At 40.6% G+C, this 23,724-nt stretch overlaps 1 protein-coding gene across 10 annotated transcripts in view; it reads left to right on the top strand.

Annotated features, from left to right (window-relative positions):
- Positions 1 to 23,724, top strand: part of KCNQ1 (potassium voltage-gated channel subfamily Q member 1) — a 332,458-nt gene that overhangs the window by 177,276 nt on the left and 131,458 nt on the right. Inside the window, exon 15 of one of the 10 annotated variants that reach the window (XM_083425011.1) lies at positions 5,064 to 5,504. The exons of the other annotated variants lie outside the window; for them this stretch is intronic. Within the exon in view, the coding sequence (XP_083281137.1) occupies positions 5,064 to 5,133 (70 nt within the window). The 3' untranslated portion in view covers positions 5,134 to 5,504. Of the gene's footprint in view, positions 1 to 5,063; positions 5,505 to 23,724 lie in introns of those variants that run through there. 10 annotated transcript variants of the gene reach the window in all.

The raw sequence follows: 23,724 nt of genomic DNA on the forward strand, positions 1-23,724 counted from the left end.
ATCCATTAGCCGCCATCCATCCTCCAACCGCCTCCAGGCACTCACACAGGACCTTCACCGCCTTCACTGGTTCTGATTTGAAAGAGAGGTAGAGCTGGGTATCATCTGCATATTGATGGACACCCAGTCCAAACCCCCTGATGATCTCTCCCAGCGGCTTCATATAGATGTTAAAAAGCATGGGGGAGATAATAATAATAATAATAATTGCTCAGAAGTAAGCCCCACTCTGTTCAAGGGGCATAAAAAGGTAAAGGACCCCTGACAGTTCAGTCCTGTCATGAACAACTCTGGGTTGCGGCGCTCATCTCGCTTTACTGGCCGAGGGAGCCGGCGTTTGTCTGCAGATAGTTTTTTGGGGTCATGTAGCCAGCATGACTAAGCCGCTTCTGGCAAACCAGAGCAGCGCACAGAAACGCCTTTACCTTCCTGCCAGAGTGGTACCTATTTATCTACTTGCACTTTGACGTGCTTTTGAACTGCTAGGTTGGCAGGAGCAAGGACCAAAAATGGGAGCTCACCCGGTCATGGGGATTCGAACCACCGAACTTCTGATTGGCAAGCCCTAGGCTCTGTGATTTAGACCACAGTGCCACCCACGTCAAGGGGCATAGTGCCTATCAAATGCATTTAAAATTGCAGTTCAAAGATTAAATTCAATGGGACTTAACTTCTGCACTCCGTGCAAATAAGCATATAGTTAAGAACTGAAAATTGTGTTTTGTTTTGTTTTTGCAATGGGATTTAGGCATGTTTCATTTTGTATGAAAGCTCTTGCTTCCCATTTCCATCTTTGAAGAAAAATGCTCCATTCATGTAACAGGGTTTCGTATGCCACATGCCACATATTCTTTCCCTTCTGGAACAGGGAAAGTTCGGCACACACTCTCCATAGTACTACTGGATTATGTTCAACATTTGCAAGATAAGTTACTTCAAGTGATATGTTACTTTTAGTCTCTGGGGCTGCAATCCCATGCATATTTACTTGGAAGAAGGCCCCAGTAAATTCTGTATGACATCTGAATAAATATGCATAGGATATCTTAAATCCTTTAATTGCCATTAAAATTCACCTTAGTATCTTTATTTTAAAGATTGCAGGGGAGTACAGTTTCAAAACACAAACAAGCACCCCTCTCTTTACAGTGGTACCTTGGGTTAAGAACCTAATTTGTTCAGGAGGTCCGTTCTTAACCTGAAACTGTTCTTAACCTGAGGTACCACTTTAGCTAATGGGGCATCCTGCTGCCGCCGCACAATTTCTGTTCTCATCCTGAAGCAAAGTTCTTAACCCGAGGTACTATATCTAGGTTAGCGGAGTCTGTAACTTGAAGCATCTGTAACCCGAGGTACCACTGTTCTTGGGTATCTCTTCCTGGCATTGCCACAGGAAAAGCTCAGGTCATGGCCAGGGCATGTTTTTCTCCAAGGAACACACTGCAAATCATATCTTTTTTAAAAAGGAAATGTTATGAGACACATAGTTAATTAAATTGGATTAGCCATGCAGCGGTTCTATACTCACTGATTTACTTTGCTGTATTGCTCGTGGTTGAGAGAAGGCAGGCTGGTGTAGAAAAATATCAGTCTACGAAACCAAAAAAAAAAAGGGGGGGGGAGAATGTGGTATTTCTTTCTATTTAGATGGGCAGAATAACAATTCTAAGGAGGTCTAGATTTTATGAGAAATTATCCAGCACACTTGGCTATGTCTACTTTCTGGGAGTATTTGTGAGGCGGACATGAGAATGAGACCAAGAGAGATGTATTTTTCTGGTGGCCAGTACCTCCACATTTTAAGCATTCCTGTTGCAAGTGTTAGGCCACATTCATGCCACGCATTTAAAGCACCACGAGACCACTCAAAGCCGCCATGGCTTTCCTGCAAAGAGTTCTGGGAGCTGCAGTTTGTTAAGTGTGCTGAGAGAAGACCCCTGTTTCCCTCCCAGAGCTATGATTTCCAGAGTTCCCTGTGAAGAGGCATTGGTTGTTAAATCACTCTGGGTTCTTAGGGAAGGTACTGCCAGTCCCATCTTTTCCAGGGCACCCATGCTTCATATAAAAGAACTGCAAGCAGAATTTATCTCTTGGCATATATGGTAAACTAAGCAGAGTAACCACTGTATATTTCTGAGGTTCTCCTATTAGAAACACATTCTGCTGTTTGGTTTGAATTTGGCCTTATGAGCATTCACGAAAGTGTTGTTATCCTTGGTTGCATAACTTGGCTACAGGGGAAGTCGCAAATATCTTCACCCAGATGATCTGCTGATTGTACCCTCTTCCTAGATGAAGCACAGCCAGTGTCTGGAAAACAACAGATTTGCTGTTGCAAAGATCTTCCTCGGCCCATGGCAGGGATGGAAACCTCAGACCCATGGATCATACTTGGCCCACCAGGTCTCTCCATTTGGCCCATGAGATTTAAAACAAAAACAAAACAAAAAAAACCTACACCCACCTGCTCAACACTATCTGGAGCTAATAGTGAATAATCACTATGGCTTTGTTTTGAGCTTTGTTGGGCCCACAGAAAGTAATCTGCGAATACAGGTTTTTAACTTATATCCTGAAGTACATGTTTACTGTCTTGTATCTTGGCTATCATAAAGGAATCACAATAAATTGTTAGAGTCATGCCATGGGCCTTGTTGGTGTTCTTCACATTGTTAGCCTAGAAGTTCATCTAGGCTGCTTCTTCTGACATTATTTCCCTATGGTAATTTTGCACAGGCATTTCTTTCAATCCACATCTTTTCTAAGGGTGCGAAATCCATTCATGAGCCACAGAAAATCCCAACAGTAGCCTGGCATAATCACTGATGCTGTCAAACAAATTTAATAAATAACTAACATTTAAAACAGCAGCAACTGCTGCACTCTACACAGGAGTCAGAAGGGTATTAGCACAAGGCCCAATTCATATAAGTGTAGAAGTGTGAGCTTCTCACTGTCCTTCTGCAGCTTGATGCATCACGGCAGCAAGACAAGATGCTCACGTACAATTTCTTCTAGTTTTCCTGAGTGAGAGGACCAAAGACCATGCAGGAACTTTTCACTGGCTTGCATGTATTTTCCTTACTGCATTGGTTTAGAGTATAATCCTGGTCTCTGTTTTGCAAAGGGGAGAGCAAATGAGGGAGCATATTGGGTTGGCCTTCTCTTCCTTCTTTCCAACCCCTTCCCATTCAGCAAATGTAGCATCTTTTGCTATGTGACAGGTGAGGTCACCATCTACTTAGGTTGCTGGGTGCCTGGCTTCACTATTGCAGCTCTTTTGCTCAACGTACTCGTTCCTGCTGCCACTTGGTATGTGGGTCATGGGATTCCATAGTATGTGGTTCCCACAATGGAGGAAAGGAAAGTCTTCTTTTTCCCCCATCACTGTGTGCCTTCTGCAGCAGAGAGTAGAATTGCACCCTTTAAGACTATATTTCAATTTTCAGCATGTTTTCTGCATGTGAAAAACTTGTATTTCTTAAAAGCATTTTAAGCCATTTTAACCAAGGTGGTCAGATTGGGAGACAGGGAGAGAACATCAGAATTTATAAACAATAGGAGTTTAGCACTCTCAAAATTAGATTGACAGAGTATGGTAAAATTGACATTGTGCTTCCAGCTTATACCATGACTTAGTTCATCTTATTATGCTGTGAATGTAATCCTTTTTTTGGAAGCCTATCTGGAAAAATTGAACCTACTGTAGTACATCAGCTGTTTATAATCAAAGAAACATATGTTTAAAAGAGCTACAGGGCCTTTATAAACTATGTGTGCAAATTACCTTTGGAATTGGTTTATTGAGTTGTTGAGACCATTGCTTTGGGTAACTGTTCTGAAGCATTGTTATGAATTAATTGCAAACTTTTGATATGTTTAGTTTTGCTTAGGCCAGTTAATCAGACGTGCATGTAACTTAATGCAGCTAATGAGCCTGCAGGAATTAATGCCTAGTGTTGCCTTTCCTTTCCTAGTGAATATTGCTTCCAAAAATAGAACAGGACCTACTAATAAGATAGATAATGCTGTTTTTGTTATCCTAGCACTTCTCTGCATGTTCTGCCAAACCCTCCCCACGACAAATAATAATGATAATAATGCAATATTTGAACAGACAAGGAGGCAACTGAGAAAGGAATATGACCATCTCTCCTTAGGGAGTTTAATATGCATATTGTATCACTGGCAAGGAGAATGCCAGTCCCTAATGTGTTTCTCTGTTTTGCTTCCATTCACATGCAATCAAATTGGTGCGTTGCAAATTTAATTGCTGTCATTTGGAACATAGCTGCATACTGATTTAGCCAATTTACCAGCTAAAGAGAATTATCTGTGTACTGTATTACATGTGTGCGTGAGAATACATGGGCTCTGTTGGGAGTGGGGAAGGCAAGAGGTCTGTTCCGTGCTTGGCTATGTCATGTTTGCTTTCTTATATATGTACCGTATATCCCCTCTGGGAAAGGAGGATGTGCCATGCCAGAACCCCAGCTGTGACCATTTATATAGAGTGATAGCTTTCCCAGAATCAGGAAGATCTGGCATTAGGTCCTGGTCCCGAGCACATTTAGTATGTTCGAAAAGAGTCTGACACTGTGAACCTAAGTGCCTGGAGGTTAAGGTTTCTTAATTTCGGCAGAACTTGCCTCCAAGTATTGACTCCCCCTCCCCCATTCCTGGCATCCTTTTTATTTCTCTTTCCCTTTTACTCTCTGTCATTGCTTAACTTTATATTCTCATCTGAAGCTTGTTTTCATTCTCCTAAGATCTTGTTCTGCAACTTCTTAGCCTTGTACTTTCTTTCTCTTTTCTCCCCAGCAGGCACATTCCACATGATAGATTGCTGGTGGATTCAACCTTGTTTATATAAAAGCATTTCATAGGCCTGCCAGACAGCTGTGCTGGCAGGTCATTTTGAAAGACCATTCATGTGTATTGCAAGTGAAGCTTTGGATCCGGGTGGCACTCCTGCCATCTGGAACGGGCCCGAAATTAAATAATTGCATGTGCTTCTTGAAAGGTGGTAGAATTTACTTTTATCTGCACCTTCTCTTTTCCAGTTACCAAGTTTCCAAAAGAAAGAAATACCAGAACTTCCAGCTTTGCAAACATTTGGGAACAAAGACTTAACTCTCCAACTGCTTACGTGGCAGCATATTCTTGAGCTGAAATGTAGATTTATTTACTCAAGGCCAGAAGAAAAGAGCTGAGCAAGGGCTTCTCTAAGGGGCATTGTATCTAATATCAAAAACATAAGCTAACACTGGTTTATTTACGTAAATGCTACAGCATGTCATATAAATGAAAGTTAGCATTTCATATTTTAGGCACAGCCTCTTGTCTGTATCATGTGGTGTTTTAAAGTAAGTCTTCAAAAAAAAATTCAACCCCTCAGCAGGATCACTCTTAGCAGCAGCTAATATTGTGCAAAGATCAAAAGGTTTGAGTCGGGGTTTGGATTATTTTGAACGTGGTGTTGGGGGGGTTACTGTTTCTTTTTTAAGAACCTTGCACATTGACATAAGGGCTGCATAAAACCAAACAGATTATTTTGTGTATGCTGCATCTGTAGATTACTGGGACATTATCACATAGTTAGTTTTGTAACCTTTTAAAAACATTTTGAAGTTAACATGAGAATCAAAACTTGTGTCTTAACAAAGCCATGGCATGCATTTCTCCCCTCACACTGCACTGTCCATTTTGGTGCAGGGTGGTGTGTGTGTGTGTGTGTGTGTGTGTGTATGTGTATGTATGTATGTATTTATGTGTGTGTGTGTGTGTGTGTGTGTGTGTGTGTGTGTATTGTTGTTTTGCTGCAATGCTGGATAGTTTATGTCCAGTGGGATGCATTCAGTCTACCAGAGCACTCCTTGGGAAAGTTTTATTCTCTTTTCCACCACAACAAATGGTCTCAAAGTAGCTTATCCCACAGCAGTTGCACGCACCAGAGCAAAGGGTTTTGTGGGCAGGATCAGTTCAAGACCCATGTTTCAGAGAGTCCTTGGGCAAACTGCCCAAGGTAGAGCCTTGTTCAGTGCACCACTCTCATCCTTGTATTTTCATTGGAAGGTACATTAGTCACTTTCATAATTGGAGTCTGTGACTGTTGCAAAGAGGACAGTGTGCACGGGCAAAGTGTTTCTAGTGGTTTTCCTTCTGGCGGCAGCCCCTAGACTACCTTGCCTTGATGGTCCACGTGCCAGTCACAGGTGCGGGCGAATCCAGTGATGAGCAGTGGTTTATGTGGTTGGCACCTAGTGGCCAAAAGGTGGTGCTTGTGGAAAGTTGGAATTGAGCAGGCTCGAGGCCAGACTGAAAACTATATAACAGAAACAAATAAATAAAACCAGTTGTTGTTCATCTTACTGGAGTAGCCCTACTAAATACATTATACAGTCATACCTTGGAAGTCAAACGGAATCTATTCCGGAAGTCCATTCGACTTCCAAAACGTTCGGAAACCAAGGTGTGGCTTCCGATTGGCTGCAGGAAGCTTGGGCGTTTGGGTTCCAAAGAACATTCGCAAACCGGAACACTCACATCCGGGAGCCAAAACATTCAACTCGCAAGGCATTTGGGATCCAAGTTACGACTATTTGCCCTTTCCTCCCCACTTAACAGGCTGCCAAAGGAGGTGTAGAGATCTGAACTGGCAGAGGGCTTTTCTCATCCTTTTCTCATCACTTCATTCATCTGGCTTTCCCGCTTCACGTATCTCTTTTTCTTCCTCTGGGCTCTCCCTATCTACAAGATGGGAGTCTCCAGCATGAGTGCTGTGGGCACCATGGCACCTTTTAGACATCACCTTTGCTACCCACCTGAGCCCCCTGCCCCTCTCAGTTTTATTTTTCTTAAATATAAATTGGGCCAAAGAAATTAGGCCAAAGGCTGCATGGAATTAAGCCAAGGGTCACAAGCAGCCCCCAACTGCAGTTGGCCCATCCCTGACCTGGTACCTCCCTGAGTGTTGCTCTCTTGGGTTCCCACCCTGTAGCAAGGTTCTGTGGTGATGCTTGATCCATACGTAGTGTCATAGGGAATGGGGTCTGAGAGAACTCTTTCCCCTGCACATTCTGTACATGGCAATTTTGATCCCATCATATGCCTCTAGAAGTAAAAAGGTATAAGGGAGCTCTTTTTATATTTATATTTTTCAACCAAAATACGTTTGGAGCTTTTTAAAGACCTGCACATTACTGGGAATAGAATTCCGCACGTGTTCTGTGACTGAATATCCCGCAGTGAATCTTGAGGGGAGTGAAGGGGGAGGGAGTATTATTTTACTACCTGAAGCAAAACAGGGGTTCTCTGTTAATACATCAGAATTAATTCCACCCCTTGAAAATCCAGATTTCAGATAATTTAAGCTGTCCCTGGGGCTTTCTAAGGACTTGGCCTTTTTGTACCATGTGTTTACAAGAATAAATACTGTCAACAGAGCTATATTTTTTTCATAAAGCTGAATATGTCAAGCAATAAACACTGGCCTAGTTTCTGAGCGAGCTCTATTTCGGTGACCTCGGCCAATTCTGGCTTCTTATCACAATGCATTTTTTCACATTTAACAGATCTTAAACAGAGTAACGTAATCTGTTTGACCTGTTTTGTGAATTAGAGCTTCTTCACATATTACAATTTTAAATGTATACAGTGGTACCTCAGGTTAAGTACTTAATTTGTTCCGGAGGTCCGTACTTAACTTGAAACTGTTCTTAACCTGAAGCACCACTTTAGCTAATAGGGCCTCCTGCTGTCGCTACGCCGCCGGAGCACGCTTTCTGTTCTCATCTTGAAGCAAAGTTCTTAACCTGAAGCACTATTTCTGGATTAAAGGAGTCTGTAACCTGAAGCGTATGTAACCTGAGGTACCACTGTATAATGTAAGCAGCCCATGTTTGAAAACTTGTGAATTTTATAGTATTGGCTGCAGCTCCCCGCCATGTATATAAACAGTGGCAAATATATTTCTAATAGCATCAGCTCTCAGAATTATATCATTAGGTGTTCTGTGCATAAGGTGCTGCTTGCCTAATGGCTTAGTCCAGCAAAGCATTTTGGCTTCTTGTCAACATTCTACGTATGTGAGAGAATCTTTTGACTTAACTTCAATGTACAGTGGTACCTCGGGTTACATACGCTTCAGGTTACATACGCTTCAGGTTACATACGCTTTGGGTTACAGACTCCACTAACCCAGAAATATTACCTCAGGTTAGGAACTTTGCTTCAGGATGAGAACAGAAATTGTGCTCTGGCAGCACGGCAGCCCCGGGAGGCCCCATTAGCTAAAGTGGTGCTTCAGGTTAAGAACAGTTTCAGGTTAAGAACGGACCTCCGGAACAAATTAAGTTCTTAACCAGAGGTACCACTGTATTGCTTATCCTCACCTTGACGTCCATTTGAGGCATCATATGAAATAGGCACATAGAAATTCACAACTCCCAGTCAAATCTAGATTGTTTCATTGATTTTTTAAAAATTGTATTAATATATTGTTCAGATTTCAAAAACTTTTATAAAGTGCAAAGAAGAACAAGATAAGAAAAGCAGGGAGTGAGGGGGGAAAGCAGAAAAAGAAAGTGTATTTGTTACAGGATTTCTGTTTTATCTGTGATCCTTGGCCACCAGCTTTATTTTGCTAGAGATATATTGAACAAACAGGTAATCATTTCCAGAAGCTTATAGTCAAAGTCTCCAAAAAGATGTACTCCCCTCCCTTCAGCAAAGCACCATATTTTTCTGAATGTCTTTAAGTCTTTGTGTGTGTGCAGGGTGAGTGTGCATACATTATTTCATGGGTGGTGGAAGGCAATTATTCTTCATTGTATGGTCACAGTCCAAAATAACTTCCCTGGTTTCTTTCTTCTTGTTGGCCAGAGTAACTTTAATAAGTTTTAAATGGCCATTCCTGAGTTGGGCAGCTGCTAAGATTGCAATATGGGAGATTGCCTTCTGGCAAATTCATTTGAAGGGACCTTTGCAGAGCCAAGATTACATCACATAGGCAGTATGTTATACAGACATATTCCAGAATCAACATAGTGCATGATGCCATATCCTACGGAGAATGATCTGCCATAAAATGAAATGTTAAATTGTTTACACACTGGAGAGAAATTCTGAATGTGTGGAACATAATTTGAATAGGGAACTGGCAAAGAAGGGTAGCTGCCTATTTAATATTATAGTAAGCATACAGCACCGCATAGTATGTGATGCTAAGCTATGTTAATAAAGGAAATAAGAGAACATGTGTTCCATATTAAAGGTCTTGAAAGATATTAATCATTTGTGTGCAGCAGGATATGTAGGCATACAACACAGGAGAAGGAATGCATTAGGAGGGGCAGGGCTGCTGGACCAAGTGACATTTTGTGCCCATGTAAATACACGGAAAGTTATTCACTTAATCTGGCTCTTGTTTCATAATAAATGAAATATCTGTTGTATGCCTGTGCTTGAGGGGTGGGGGACGGACAACTATTACTCTCATTACACTGTTTTCTCCCACTCATGAGTCACATTCTTTACCAAGCACAACGGAGTGCCAGTGTTCGAGCTGCCTCTCTCTTCAACACCCAAACCTCAAATTGTCCTGCTATGAAATCATAGCTGACTGAATTAAAACAAGACTAATGTGGAGCATAATTGTACCTGGTCAGCCTACCAGCATCCTACACCATTTTTTCTCATTATCATATTAGGGCTGCTGCTGGCAAAGGCTTATTTGACGGTGAACTTTTCCCTTCCCACCAGTTGTCTTGAACTTTGGCAGGATCAAGACACTGGGCAATATTGCAATGTCACCAGTGGGGATTTGAAAGATTCTTTAAATGCCCATCTTGCAATCACAAAGGTCTCTTTACAAGTCCGCAGAATTAGATTGCAGAAGAGCTGGATGAATGAACAGTGTGATTATTGTTATCATTATGCTAATGTTTAAGCATGGTGTTTTTATAATGCCCGTGTTTATGTGCAGTAAAAGCCCACTGAGGGAGTGCTGTCGTGTTTTAAGCCAAATGAACACTAGGAAAAGAGAACAAGCACACTGCATTTCAACCAGCTCTTGTCAAAACCAGAATCTCAGTGGAGAATCCATGAATATGAAATATATACATTTTACTTATAATAAAAATCTAACAGTGTCATCACACAGCCCCCACTGAAGGATTTGTAGTGCCACATCACAATCCTGGATTTAAATGAAGTTAGGCTGCCTAACCTTCTCTAAGTAAGGTAACTGACTGGCATGCTCTTAAGAGCCAATTCATCTTAAAGGTACAGTAATGTATATAATAAACTGGGTGTGAGTGAGCGTCTGTGTGCACAGGTGCAAAAGGGGCTGCAGAACAGTAGACAGTTAGTGGCATGGAAACGAAGGTGGCCAGTGTGCAAGAGGCAATTGAGAAGAGGAAGGGGGAAAAGGGTGAAGGTGGAACTGTGTGCGCGGGCGCAGAGTCATGACCATTTGCTCAGTATCACACCAACATAGCTTTCCACCTTCTCCCACACACTTTGCTTTAATCATGATTTGGGTACTTGAACCACAGCTAAGGAATCAGTCCGCCTAAGAGTTAAGCAAACCCTCCCAGCTGCCAGTTCTTCCCTGCAAATGCTGTCCAAGCACGGAGCTAGGAACCCTGTATTTGACTTAAAAGATGTAGTTTCGTCCTCGCAAACAAAAACAATTTTTTAATCCCCTTTCAGATATGCTTGCCTTTGAGTGTGCGTATTCGTCTCCTTTGATAATGTGAAAATAATAATTTGGCAGGACAGCTCGTTAGACAAGCGTCACAAGCTACATAACGTCTAACATCATCTAATACTAATTACCTTTTCTTGTTTGTCCTACAGCAGAGAGGGAGTCAAAAGGCAACTCTTTGGGGAGTTGAAAGGCTTCATAATAGGGCTTCTCACTCTAAGGGACAGAATTGTTTTGCCCCTTTGTTTTCAGGCCACTAATAAACCACATCACGCTGTGAAGCTTTCCGTACTCTTTCTTGCTGTCTCATTTTAAGCTTTCAGCCCGTAGGATGTTGCTGCCTTTTGTATTTTTTAGTATGTTATCTTGGACATATTGGTGACCGGTGTGTATGTGTGTGTATGTATATTCAAAATCCTATAGCAAGCTCATATTTCAACGTTTTCCTTCATGAAACTTCTTAAAGTGTTACATTGCAATATATGAACCTGTCAGCCGCATTTGCATTCTGGGATTCTGACAATGAATTAATTGTTTATATTTGCAAAAGCAAAATTTAGAGGACTGCTAAATACGCATTGTTTGATTCCTTTGCAAAACAATGTAATGCTGTTTGCATTTGAGTATTTGCTATGGGTAGAAGCCCTATGCTCTTATTTCTTTCAGTCCTGGCTCCTAAAAGGCCGAACGGTTTACTGTTTCTGTGTAGTACAAAGTGTGATAATGGATTGCTTCAAACTCTATTTAAATGGCATTAAGTATACTCCAGTTCTTCAAGTACATTTTAGAACAAACTGTACATTCTTAGTGATGACAAACAAGAAAAGAGTCAGCAGAGAACTGTTGAACAGGGTCAAATCACTGGTAGCCGGTTTCAAGGACTTGAGCTCTGCAAAAGTGCTCGGTATATCTGAATTAAAACTTTGCAAAATAAAAAAGCCAAGGCACATCAATGAAAGTTGCTAACTTTCAATTAAGTCTAAACTGTGGCATGGTTCAGAAAAAAAAATTCTCATGAAGTTTGGTGGCTTTGCAATTTTATTATTGTTATTTATTTATTCAAGGCTCGGGATCATTTGAACCTAAAACTCAAAGGTTGCAGTCCTGGAAGACTGAATCATATGTGTGTGTGGTGGTGGTGGTGGCAATTCAGTCTAATTATTGTGCACTAAAAGCTGCCAACATTACTCCCAGCATGGAAGTTTTCATGTCATTTCAAGTTCTCAGTATGGATAATAAGGTCAAATGTTGTTTCTGGCTGTTGGTTTGGCTTTGCAGAGGAGCCTGGTTCTACTTGTAGGTCTCCTAGCTGCACGCCCCACTCGTAAAGCATACCTCTGAGTGTGCCCCTTCTTCACACAGCACAGAGTTATAATATGAAATTTGCTCCTACAAAGAAGTAGTGACGACACCCTACCTGGATCCTTTTCAAAGCAGATAAGATAAATTTATGGTGGACAAGCCTATCATGACTATTGGCTATAAGAGCTGTGTTCCACCACCGCTGTCAGAGGCAATATGCCTTTGAATACAAGTTGCTGCAAAACACAAGGGAGTGTGCTGTCGCATTTGGTCCTGTTACCCATAGGCATTTGGGTGGCCACAGTGAGAACAAGATGCTCGATGATAATAATAAAAAGTGATGAGAAAACTGTTGCTATTCAGAGTAGACACCATTGGGCCAGATGGACAAACAGTTATTCTTGAGGAATAGCTTATCAGCTCCACTAATCTTGGCATCCCATAAGACACAGACAGCAGCGAGCTGCTAGGTGAGGGGCATATTTTTAAATAAAAGGTTGTACAGTTGTACCTTGGAAGCCAAACGGAATCCGTTCCGGAAGTCTGTTCGACTCCCAAAACATTTGGAAACCAAAGTGCAGCTTCTGATTGGCTGTAGGAAGCTCCTGCAGCCAATTGGAAGCTGCAGAAGCCCCGTCAGACGTTCAGCTTCCAAAAATAGTTCGCAAAGTTCACTTCTGGATTTGCTGCATTCGGGAGCCAAAACGTTCGAGAACTAAGCTGTTCGACTTCCAAGGTGCGACTGTATAAACATGAGATTAGCTAGGTGTCGATTAATGATGTGAGGGAGCCTGTGCATGTTCTGTTTGATTCAGACGGCTTGAGATTGCTATCGGTCGCTGTACTTAAAATGTTAAATGATTAACTTCAAACCTAAACCTTCCCTACCAATTACATTATGGTATATGATAGTAATAATACGTCAGTGAAAATAGGTAGTGATGTTTTATTTTAAAGAAACCAGCAATGATTCAACAAGACTGTTATAGAGCAACTGGAACAAATACTGCTCAGCTGATGTATAATTAGTCTGGAGAAATAAAACACTCATTCAGAACTTGGCAAGATCTAGAGTAAGCGGTGTAGCCTGCCAATTCCCAGTGAAGGGGAAATGGTAGCCAATCCCTTCTCTACGTGCTACCAAAAAGAACCCTTTTGTTTCCTTGGTATGCTGCTAGCTTTCTTTCACAGAATCTTTCCTGTTCCAAAATTCAAGGGCCCATCATTATCACTTACCCTTTTCACCTAAGGTGGCCTCTACTTCAAGGATCAGCTCTCAGTTGGCATCTAGTATCTGCAGGAGAGTTGATAAAATGCACATAAAATCATAATGTAGAGGACAATATACTGCTAGAGGTGTTAATATTGCACTTTGATCTGGATATGCTTTATAAGAAGAATTTATTCATCTTACTAATATTTGTTTGCTCACCCTATAGTCAGCCTTTGTTTTGTTTTTGTTTTTGTTTTGAAAATGATGAAGATTACACACACACACACACACACACACACACACACACACACTGCAAATCCTTCTCACAACTGGAGAGTGGTAATATTGGTTGCATGCTGGCTAGAGAGACCCCTGAATCCATTAGGGTCAAAGAGTGTGTGTATATATAGTTAAGAGCAGCTGAGAATTAAGAAGAACGGTAATCTGTAGGAAATCAAATGATGAGTTGAGGTTGTACAAACTGAGAGCCCTGTCCATATGTCCTTGAGGAAGTGGGTTTTTTTAGTAAAAAGCTAGGTGATTGTGAGGGGACGCGGGTGGCGCTGTGGGTAAAACCTCAGCGCCTAGGACTTGCCGATCGCATGGTCGCCGGTTCGAATCCCCGCGGCAGGGTGAGCTCCCGTCTTTCGGTCCCAACTCCTGCCCACCTAGCAGTTCGAAAGCACCCCTAAGTGCAAGTAGATAAATAGGTGCCGCTTACTAGCGGGAAGGTAAACGGCGTTTCCGTGTGCTGCGCTGGTGCTGGCTCTCCAGAGCAGCTTCATCACGCTGGCCACATGACCCGGAAGTGTCTCCGGACAGCGCTGGCCCCTGGCCTCTTAAGTGAGATGGGCGCAGAACCCTAGAGTCGGACACAACTGGACCGTACGGGCAGGGGTACCTTTACCTTTCAGGTGATTGTGAAAAGGCATCTGAATAGTATAGATCTGTGGAAAGTTTTGTTTTTGCATTTGTAAATACTGCTGTGGAGGGAGGGAAACAACCTCAGAATAAAACCCCATCTTGTTTTAGTTTGCAAAGAAGCAGAATGTTCTATTCCTAGAGGAGCCACAAAAGTGCTTACAGGCAAGGATTCCCCACACAAACATCTTACATGTACACTCGGTTTTTCAAGCTGAGAAGTGTCAGGCTGTGTTTGTCTATGGAAGGGAGACGTGAATGGAGTGTATTTATTTTAGCACATTTGGTACACAGCGAACCCACCAGAATCACTTTTAACTAATACATTTTAATTGCGCTAAAAGAACTACTGCTGAAGAAATGCCTTGTTTGATATGCTAAATGACACTTAAGATTTTTAAAAATCACTTGTAACTTTTGCTGTTGTTAGAAAAGATTGGATTGAAAGCGTAGCCCTGGCCAGAGTCCAGGAGTGCGATCCAGGGATGCCTTGTCCTGTTCAAGGACCCCTTGTAATGATGTGGAAGCTGTACAGGAATGCTTTGGTGCTCTTGTACAGCTCCCATTCATTCACTGTCAGCGGAGCTTCCTGCGGAAAACTTATCAATGGAGTACACCCCCATAAGCCAATATAGATTTATCTCAGTTTTTCGTTTGGTATTTTTTTTTTTCTGTCCCACAATTCTTTTGGGGAGTGAAGGTTCTTCTCCATCAGTAAGCGCTGTGAAGGTACAACATGGTGTCTTTAAAATCGTTACCCAAACCAGAGCTGACCAGAATAAAATATTAACCAGAAAGAGAGGAAGCCACACAAAAACGCAGAAAGCAGGCAGCAAAAGCTACAGTAGTTTTCTCGTAAATAATTTCTGACACATGTTGCAACCTTCACTAGGGAAATGTGCAGAAACATATGTCTACAAATGCACAATTTAATCATGACATAAATACAATTGATACAATAACTTGATTTTTAAAGGATATATATATATATATAGGATTACACTTTTATCTCCTTAACTTATGGTAAGTGCACTTTCTTACCTTTCAGAAACATTTACATTTTTTCTATAAATACATTATTATATGGATAGCATTTTAATGTTTCTGGCAGACTCATAGTTACTGTATGAATTAGTCTTATGTCATGGTTACATTGTATATTTCTGGACATATGTTTTTGTAGTTTCCCCAGATGAAAATCAGTACATTGGAAATAATTCATCAAATAAATAACTGCCACACACTATTGTCTGTGCCTGCTGCATTCTTTTGGAATAAAGTGTTGACAGTTGAATTTTTTTTTTTAATGAGCACTTCTGCTTTGAGCTTTTCTTTTTTTTAAAAAAGTCATTAGTGGGAAAATGTCAGATCGGGAGGTCATTTTTTATAACATTAAAAAATGTTCAAAATCATATTAAATATTACTGTGTTCTTAATTGTTTTTAAGCATACTTTATAGAAACGTAGTAAAACATTCACTAAATATTTTGATGATGTTTTCGAAGAAAACCAGTTGTACAAATCAGGGGTGTGGGTATTCTGTGCTTTAAAAAACAACCCAGAATTCTACACTAAGAAAACGTGATTTTTTTCAAATAGTAATACTAAGCAATTATGTATACTATCAACATTATGAGTACAAATTTGCATTTCAAGTTATACATTTGGCACAAGTTATCCTGATTGTTAGGGGGATGGGCAGGGAGTTTCCAAGTTGACCTTGGCCACAGCAAATTTTGTTCAGCTGCCCCTCTGTATTTAAATACTCATTTTTCATGCATTTCCAAATACTTCCTTGTTTTTGCAATTATAAAAAATAAAAGTCCACTTCCAAAACATAGCAGAATTCCACACCGAATACTATATTCAGCTCTTTTACTGTGCTTTTGGGGAATTGTGATGTGCACACACAGTGGCACACATCAGGGTCTCTCTTTGAAATTGTCAGGCACTGAGGGTGGACAAGTATCTTGAAACAGGCAGCAGGGAGAAGCATTGGCTAAAGGCCAGTAGTCTCATGGTACAAAGGCTGAGCCTGTTGACCTTCCCTAGCAACAAATTGCCAAGACCGTAGGAAGTCGCAGATCTGGGACTTCTATCTGCCCCAGTGGCGCCATGGTAGCTTCAGCTGGAACAGCTCCCTGCAGCCCCAGGGAGTTAGGTTCCAGTTTCTGATCCGTAGGACTCCTGATTCCAGCGTTGTACAGAGATGCCTAAAAGGTTTCATATCAGCAGGAAACCAAACTGAAAGTTACTGTTTTGGATAAACAGATATTCTTCTTCTAGCCGTATCTTCTGAATATCTACTTAGAGGTTCTTCAGAACTGAATATTGTAATTTTTAAAACATTACACACCCACCCATGCAAGAAACAGTCCGTTTAAGTTGTTGCCAGATATACTGCTTTGTATTTTTAGATTTGACTAATCTGTGTCAGGACATGACTTTTATATTGGTGAGGCTTTTTCTTTGTTGGTTTTCATTTGACCCAAATGGTGATTGCAGCTTGGGTATTCACCCTTCCAGATTACAGGAAGTACTAAATGGATGAAAAGAAAAAACCATTGTTCTACTTATCAGTTGTGTCCATTTTATTTTTTATTTTAAAAAAAATTAGCATGCGCCCTAATTGAGCTCATGCTGTTAGCTACAGTCAAGAAGAAACTTCAATGAAGAAATGCATGGTGTGTTTTTTCAACTATGCATGAGGTGCACTTTTTGTGATGAAGTATCAGCTTAGAATCATATGCAGAAACTGAAATACTGTTATTTCTATTTTCTTTGCCTGCAAAGAAACAGCACCTGCTATTTACATGTATTTTGGAGTTATCTGACTATATAAAGGGCTAAGCTACTAGACCAGCCTTACACTAGCCTCTTGAAGCTAGTAAAAAAAGTGACATCCCCATGTAATAATGATCTGACTTCAAATATATCCAATGCCACGCTCACATTACGTGAGTGCAAATAGGGTGTGAACGCTGAGCACTGTAGCACAAGCAATTAGAGAAACTTTGCTTCAGATTAGGAAGTTATTTTAATGCCAGCTGCAGGACTGACCTTTTCTCATAGTGTCTCACTGTCCTTTCGGGCCTGCGATGATTTCTCCCTGGAGCTTGATCTTTATGGGAAGTTGGTACGTTTTGTATGAAATTAGGCTTTTGTAACACAGCCAGGCTTAACCTCCTTTCTGATACACAGGAGCTGCCAGTGGTCCCAGCTGCACAGCACTAATGCATTACATATAGCCATTGTGCTTTGCGTGGTGCTTAATGCGCATGAGAGAACTGGGCCAAAAAACGTTGAGATTATGGCAAGAGTGAAACAAAACAGATGCCTAAGGAGTGAGGTTTATCCAAATAGTTTAGCATTGACCTCACTTTCCACCCACTGAAATTACAGTACTGTGAAAATTACAGTTGATTTCCAGTTTTGATCTGAGCACTTAGGAAAGTACATCCCTTAGCACAAAAGTCCAACTGTGCTGACATTCCAGGGCACCCAACATTTTCCAAAAGGTGCCCACAAATAGAAATGTCTGGAGCCCTACCCATTTATCCCATCTGTGTGCTAAAGTGCAGCAGGGCCTTTGTGCTATATAGGATGCCCGTTGCAGACTGGGAATCAACCTCAAAACATTCCTGTGACCCAGTGATGGTCCCAGCTCCCTAATCCTACATTTGGATAATCCTTGTTGCATGTATGAGTAATGACTGAAGGGTAACATTAATGTTCCTTAAAAATCTGGACTTTTTAAAATTGTAGACGTTTGTGAACAAGATGGCTCAAGTTGATGGAATGAAGCTGCCATAGTCATCAAGATCACAATGAATTGAAAGGTTATGGATTCCCTCCCCCCATTAGCTCCCTTTATTTGTGCAGTGGTGGTATCATTGAGTTTACTACAGTAGCATAACATCTTCCGATAGAGAAGGAATAGATAGATGTTTTGGTTGTATATACACATGCATGTAACATTAAAGTCAGAGTAAGCACAGAATGCTGTGACCTTGAGGTGAGTAAGGAGAGGAGAATCAGCTTAATTTTTCAACCTTGAACCTTTTTACCACTCAGGGACACCCCAAAGCTGCTTTTCTGCCAGTGGGGAGAGGAGGGGCTGCTTAAACATTTCATTTTGGCATTGTTTTTCTATTCAAAATTGCCCCCCCCCCCCGGCTGTTTTCCTTCCTGGAAGAAAAGAAATTGGGGAGGGGAGTTATTGAGTGGGAAAATGACCCAAGGGGAATAGAACAAGCGCTCCCCGCCAGAGCACTCCTTGAAATTACTGTATCATACATCAGCTTGTTTTATTAAAGAAGCAAACAAAAAAGATTGCCAGGGCAAAGCTTAACATGCAGTTGCATGCAGCATTTAGTTTGGCATGGAGATGTACAGCTTATGAATTATAGCACTTACTGGATTTTATATCAATCTATAAATATCAAAAGAAAACAAATAACTCTTTTTGTGGGTACCATTACTTACATTAAAATCCAGACTTTTATGCAAAACATCCATGCTCCAAGTTAGAACTTTCAAGAAGTGCTTGTTTGATCTTCAAGACTGGTGATTAATGTTAATGATAAGGTGTTGATTGCTACATGGGAAATCTATTCATGGAAACAATAGCCTGTTATAATTCTTTTTAACTACCACATATGAGTGTTTAAACCTTACTCCCTTAAGACAATGGCCTCATTTATACATTATGATCTCCTGGTAAAACTGCCTTTTCTCTTCCTGATTTACAATTAATTGTAAAGTACACACAGTGATACTAAAAGTTCAAAACAGAGAAGCATCCTATGCCATTGGGGCAATATGAAAAAGAGATAGAAGGTGATAGAATCACAGAATGGTAAAATTTGCAAAGAGAACCATGAAACCAATACAAACGTATTAAATAAATGTATTAAAGTTATGACACCGAAGGGAAAAAATGCAATGCTGTACGATTCATACACATAGAGAACAGAAGTTGGGCATACATTTAAAAATTCTGGGGCATTCAGCAGACTGGTGAAAGGCAATGTGCTAGTACAATGAAACTTCCTCCTTCTCTTCCCCTCATATCTTCAATGTCATCCCCAAATCTGTTCTGGAGGGTTGGGAGACTATTGAGTGACAAAAGTACACAGTGTGGATTCTTCACTTACCAAGAAACAGGAGGCTACTGATATTTAAGTCACATATCTCCCTTCAAAAGACATCCTCATAATGCTAAAAGAAATTAAATCCCCCCCCCAAAGGCAAAAATCTACAAATACTTTCTCATATCTGAATCCTGAATAAAGCAAGGTACCACTTCAAACAAAACAAAAGTGCATCTTTTAGGCCCTTCTTGCCTTTGGGAAGCTCAACATCCTCAACAGTTAATAATGTTTGGACAGCACAAAACTATCAAGGGTTGTAGCAGTGGTGAATGGGCAGCACCACTCCCACCCCTGCCCAGAGAAAGTCTCCATTATGGTGCAGCTGTTATGTTGTGCCACTATTTCAGTGAATTGTCAGCAAAGTAGCACAAGTGACTCTTGCTGTCAAGCACAGGTGTTGAAATAGAACCACTAGACCAAAGGACAGAGTGGAAGAAACTGTGACGATATTTCTTCCGGAGAGGCTTGAGGAGATTACGTACTTTGCTGGATATCACATAGAGATAGTGCATTAGGGAGATAGCTACTCCCTGTTGATTGGCCCCCGCATGAAGTATTCAGAGATAAAACTGCTTCTAAATACGGGAGGGTCCATTTTTAGTTGCTATAATGAATCATCATTGATAGATCTGCGCTCTGTAATTTTTATCAAATATTTTTCAACGCGACCTACATAAGCTGAACATCTTGTGGCAATCAATCCCTTTGTTACCTTTATTTAGAGCATTATGGTGTGATTGTTAATCCTTATGTAACCAAAGGTGGCATGGCTCATGTACAAAAGGGAGGTATCAGCAGGTTGCGGGGAGACCCAAGCAAATATATTTAGAGTGGGGGAACTAGTCAGGTGTGGGACCCCCCAAAACAGATCCAATGAGATCTGAACATTTTCAGTAGCCACAAAATGCAACACAGATTGAATGGACCACAAAAGACAGCTGAACTGGATTCTATTTGGTATTGGAGGGGAAATTTCAGGCTTTGTCTTTTATTTCCACTGTTAGCATGCTAGTTCATTGGCTGTGTCTGCATGCAGCATCAAACCACAATTGCTTTGCTTTGCTCCTTTTCTCTTGCCCCTGATTATGCTCTATGGGGGGGGGAAACAAACCATAAGCAAATCAGGGAGTCTGGTTTCTCATGGCATGTGAACCTGGGCTCGTGTTTTGTTTTCTCCAAACAAACCGCAATTAATTTGCCAGGGATAAACCTTGGCTTCTGCCCATAGTTTGTTTGGAAAGAGACAAGTCAGGAGCCAGGTTCACATGCCATTACAAGCCAGACACTGGTCTGCTTATGGTTTGTTTCCTTCCTCTGTGCCACATGGCCAGGAGTTGGGGAGGAGTAAAGCCTTCATTTGTATCAAGTCGTAATTTATTTTAAACTAAGATCTATTTTTGCATGTGAACCACAGTCAACACAAGTACTGTGTGACTATCCACTTGCTCATTCCCACTAGTTCAAAAGGCAGAGCAGAGGCTAACAGGATCAGTATATAAGATGCAGTTCAAAATAGCAGTTGTTTCCCTGATTGGTGCCTTTTTCTTGCGGAATCATTTCCCCCACTTGTGTTTTAAAACCAGCTCTAGAGAGAAAGCTGTCATCTGGATGAGCCCTTACAGATGTAGCTGCAAGAAAGTTAGTGCAACCTCTTCATCCTCCTTTTATCTCAAAATACACAGATGTGTTGACCACCAGGACATATTGAAACATGCTTCTGAAAATGAAATGACTGTTGATTACATGATGTGTGTGTTGGGGTCAATGATGGAGTGCACCGTTGAGCCTTTTTAAAAAACAAAAATTGTTAATATTTTCGGTAGTTTAAATAGGTGGTGCAGCTCTGCTTCAGGCAACTTTTTCTTTTTCTTTTTCTTTAGCATGGATATTATTTTTTTGTAGCATAGACACCTAGAGACAAACCTGCAGGCTCTTGGTAGAGCATGTCCATTGGAATCTGGAAAAAAAGAATTACTTTAGAGGGAATCAAGCAATCTGGTCCCTATTTTTACTTGAACTTGACCAAGCAAACTGAAATAAAAATAAGTTTACTTAGGATGTTGTTGTTTTAAAAATATCCAGTTGCTAAACGCTATAATGACTAGTTTCTCGGTTACATGCACACACCCATACAATGATGGCAATACAAAGCCCTTCATCTTAGCGTTAAGAGGAATCACAGAAAGTCCAACAATTGAACCCTTCTCTAGCTGATGGTAGAAGTCAAGTCACTAGAGAGTAGTGCCATAGAAATCCAGAGCACTGCATGTGAAGTGACGCCAGATTGGAGGAAATCCATAGGAGGGTGGAAAACATTCAAAATAGAATGGATCAGATGACTTCTCAGGAAGTGCAGAGATAAGAGGGCAGAAGGGAGGAACAGGTTGTGTGCTTTAAGGCTGATGGAAAGCTCTGTTAACATGAGAGAGGGTAGCCTAGGTTCTCACTGGGATTTAGGAATCTGCATCTGTGCATGCCAAATTTAAGCTGTGTGTGTGTGTTGCTTGGATTAACAGTTAATTTTATTTATTTTTGCCATTCCCCCCATATAGGACGAGTGTATATTTTAATACATTATCATATATGCAAATTTAAAGCTATTGTCTTAACACTGAAGTAGAAGGCTTTGGGGGGAAATGAAGTCTGTCTGGTTAGAAAATGATACCCTAAAATTTGGATTTCTCCACCCACCTGCAATCCTGTACCCGCTTACCTCACAGTAAGGCACATTAACTCAGTTGGATTTACTTAGGAGTAGACATGGATATGATAGCACTGTAGCTTGTTTTTAATGTGAGTAAGTGAGTGATTCAGTAGGTAGTGCTATCTCTGCATACTGAAAATTGAAGTGTAATGATGGATGATCTTTAAAGAAAATCGTGCCCTTCCACCTATTTCTTTATCCCCTCTTATCTCTGCTAATCAGATTTATTATAAGTAGCTCATTTTAATTTGGATCCTCCTGAAATAACATAGAACTCTTCCACAGCTGCAAAAAAATAATCCTAAATTAATTCTAACTATACCATAATTTTCCTTTATAGTAGGATATGTGTATTTAGTGTGCAGTTTTATATATTTGACAGCAACAGGTCTTTAGGCTACAGCATAATAGTAACACACTTAATTCTCATTTAACACAATGGGTCTTACTTCTAAGTGGAGATGTAGGAGATAACACTGTAAATGGCTGCTTTGTTTGTTTTTCGTTTAAAAACCTAGTTTCACGCTTTGTTTGGTTCTTGCTTTTGAGTTCCTAATTTGGTTACCAGTAACTCCAACTCAAGGTTTTTTTCCCCTGCTGAATGTCATCACATTTCAAAGGTGTGAGAGCGATGTGGTCATTTCCTGCCTTTTTACAGCTTCAGCAAGGATTCTTCCCCCACTTCCCGCTCCAAAATCTTGGTAACATCACATAATAGCACCAGGTCTTTTAAGAACAGACAATTGAAAGACACCCATGAATTTTGTTGCTAAAGAGGTAATATAAGATGACATCATTCATTTAAGCTAGACAGTGACTCATATGCATTTGACCTGAGGGTGGAACTCAGTAACAAGGGTTAGCATGATGTCATTTGTGGTTGCATAGTGCTTTTCACAATTCCCCTTTTTACCATCTAAATAATTGTAGAGAGCATGAGATATCAAAGTACAGCAGTATAAGGGCAAACATAGCTCTGTTTGTTTTCTGATCAAAAGATTTGGATTTTGTTCCTGGATTTAGAAGCAACACACTTGTCCTTTGTAAAGAGACTGAAAAACTAAATCTTGAACCCACACACCTTTTTCAATTCTGCAGCAGTTGCTTTGTTTTAATATAAATATTATATAATATTTATTTTATATTTTGCTTTTATTATAAACTCTCACTTAAAAATAGGAACTATTGGAGTTTTAAAAAATTGTATATCTGTAGTCAGGGTCTTAATTCTGACTAATTCATTTACTTTTGTTTTGTGTTGCATTTTGCTAACTTTTGTCACACACACACACTTCATCATATATACTGTATATTTTTCTGAGATACTTTTAAAGAAAGTGTTTTAATTGCAGAAGTGTGTCTAGGAAAAAGTGTGTGCTTAATTTCTGGAAATCAGAAGGGATGCAACTTAAATCATTATAAGCTTTTTCATGTCACACATAAAGGGGACAACTTTTCGTGATAAGGATGTTAACACAAGTGGAAAGTGTTTTACAAGATGCATAAAAACATCTGAGAGTGTCACCTGCTGTTGCCTCTCCAAGTATCAAGATCTTTGGATGGGGCCCTGCTACCGTTGCCTTACTGTTGAGAAGCAATATTAGCATTGACTAAGAGTGAAACCTGTTCAGCAGTGACATTCACTTGAAGATGGCTCTTCCCCTTGGAAGTTTGCAAGTTTTACTAACTGAGGTTGCTGACCTTCTGGAGCAAGCTGAGACAA

Source organism: Podarcis tiliguerta, assembly GCF_965153285.1.
Source record: "Podarcis tiliguerta genome assembly, chromosome: 1".
Taxonomy (NCBI): domain Eukaryota; kingdom Metazoa; phylum Chordata; class Lepidosauria; order Squamata; family Lacertidae; genus Podarcis; species Podarcis tiliguerta.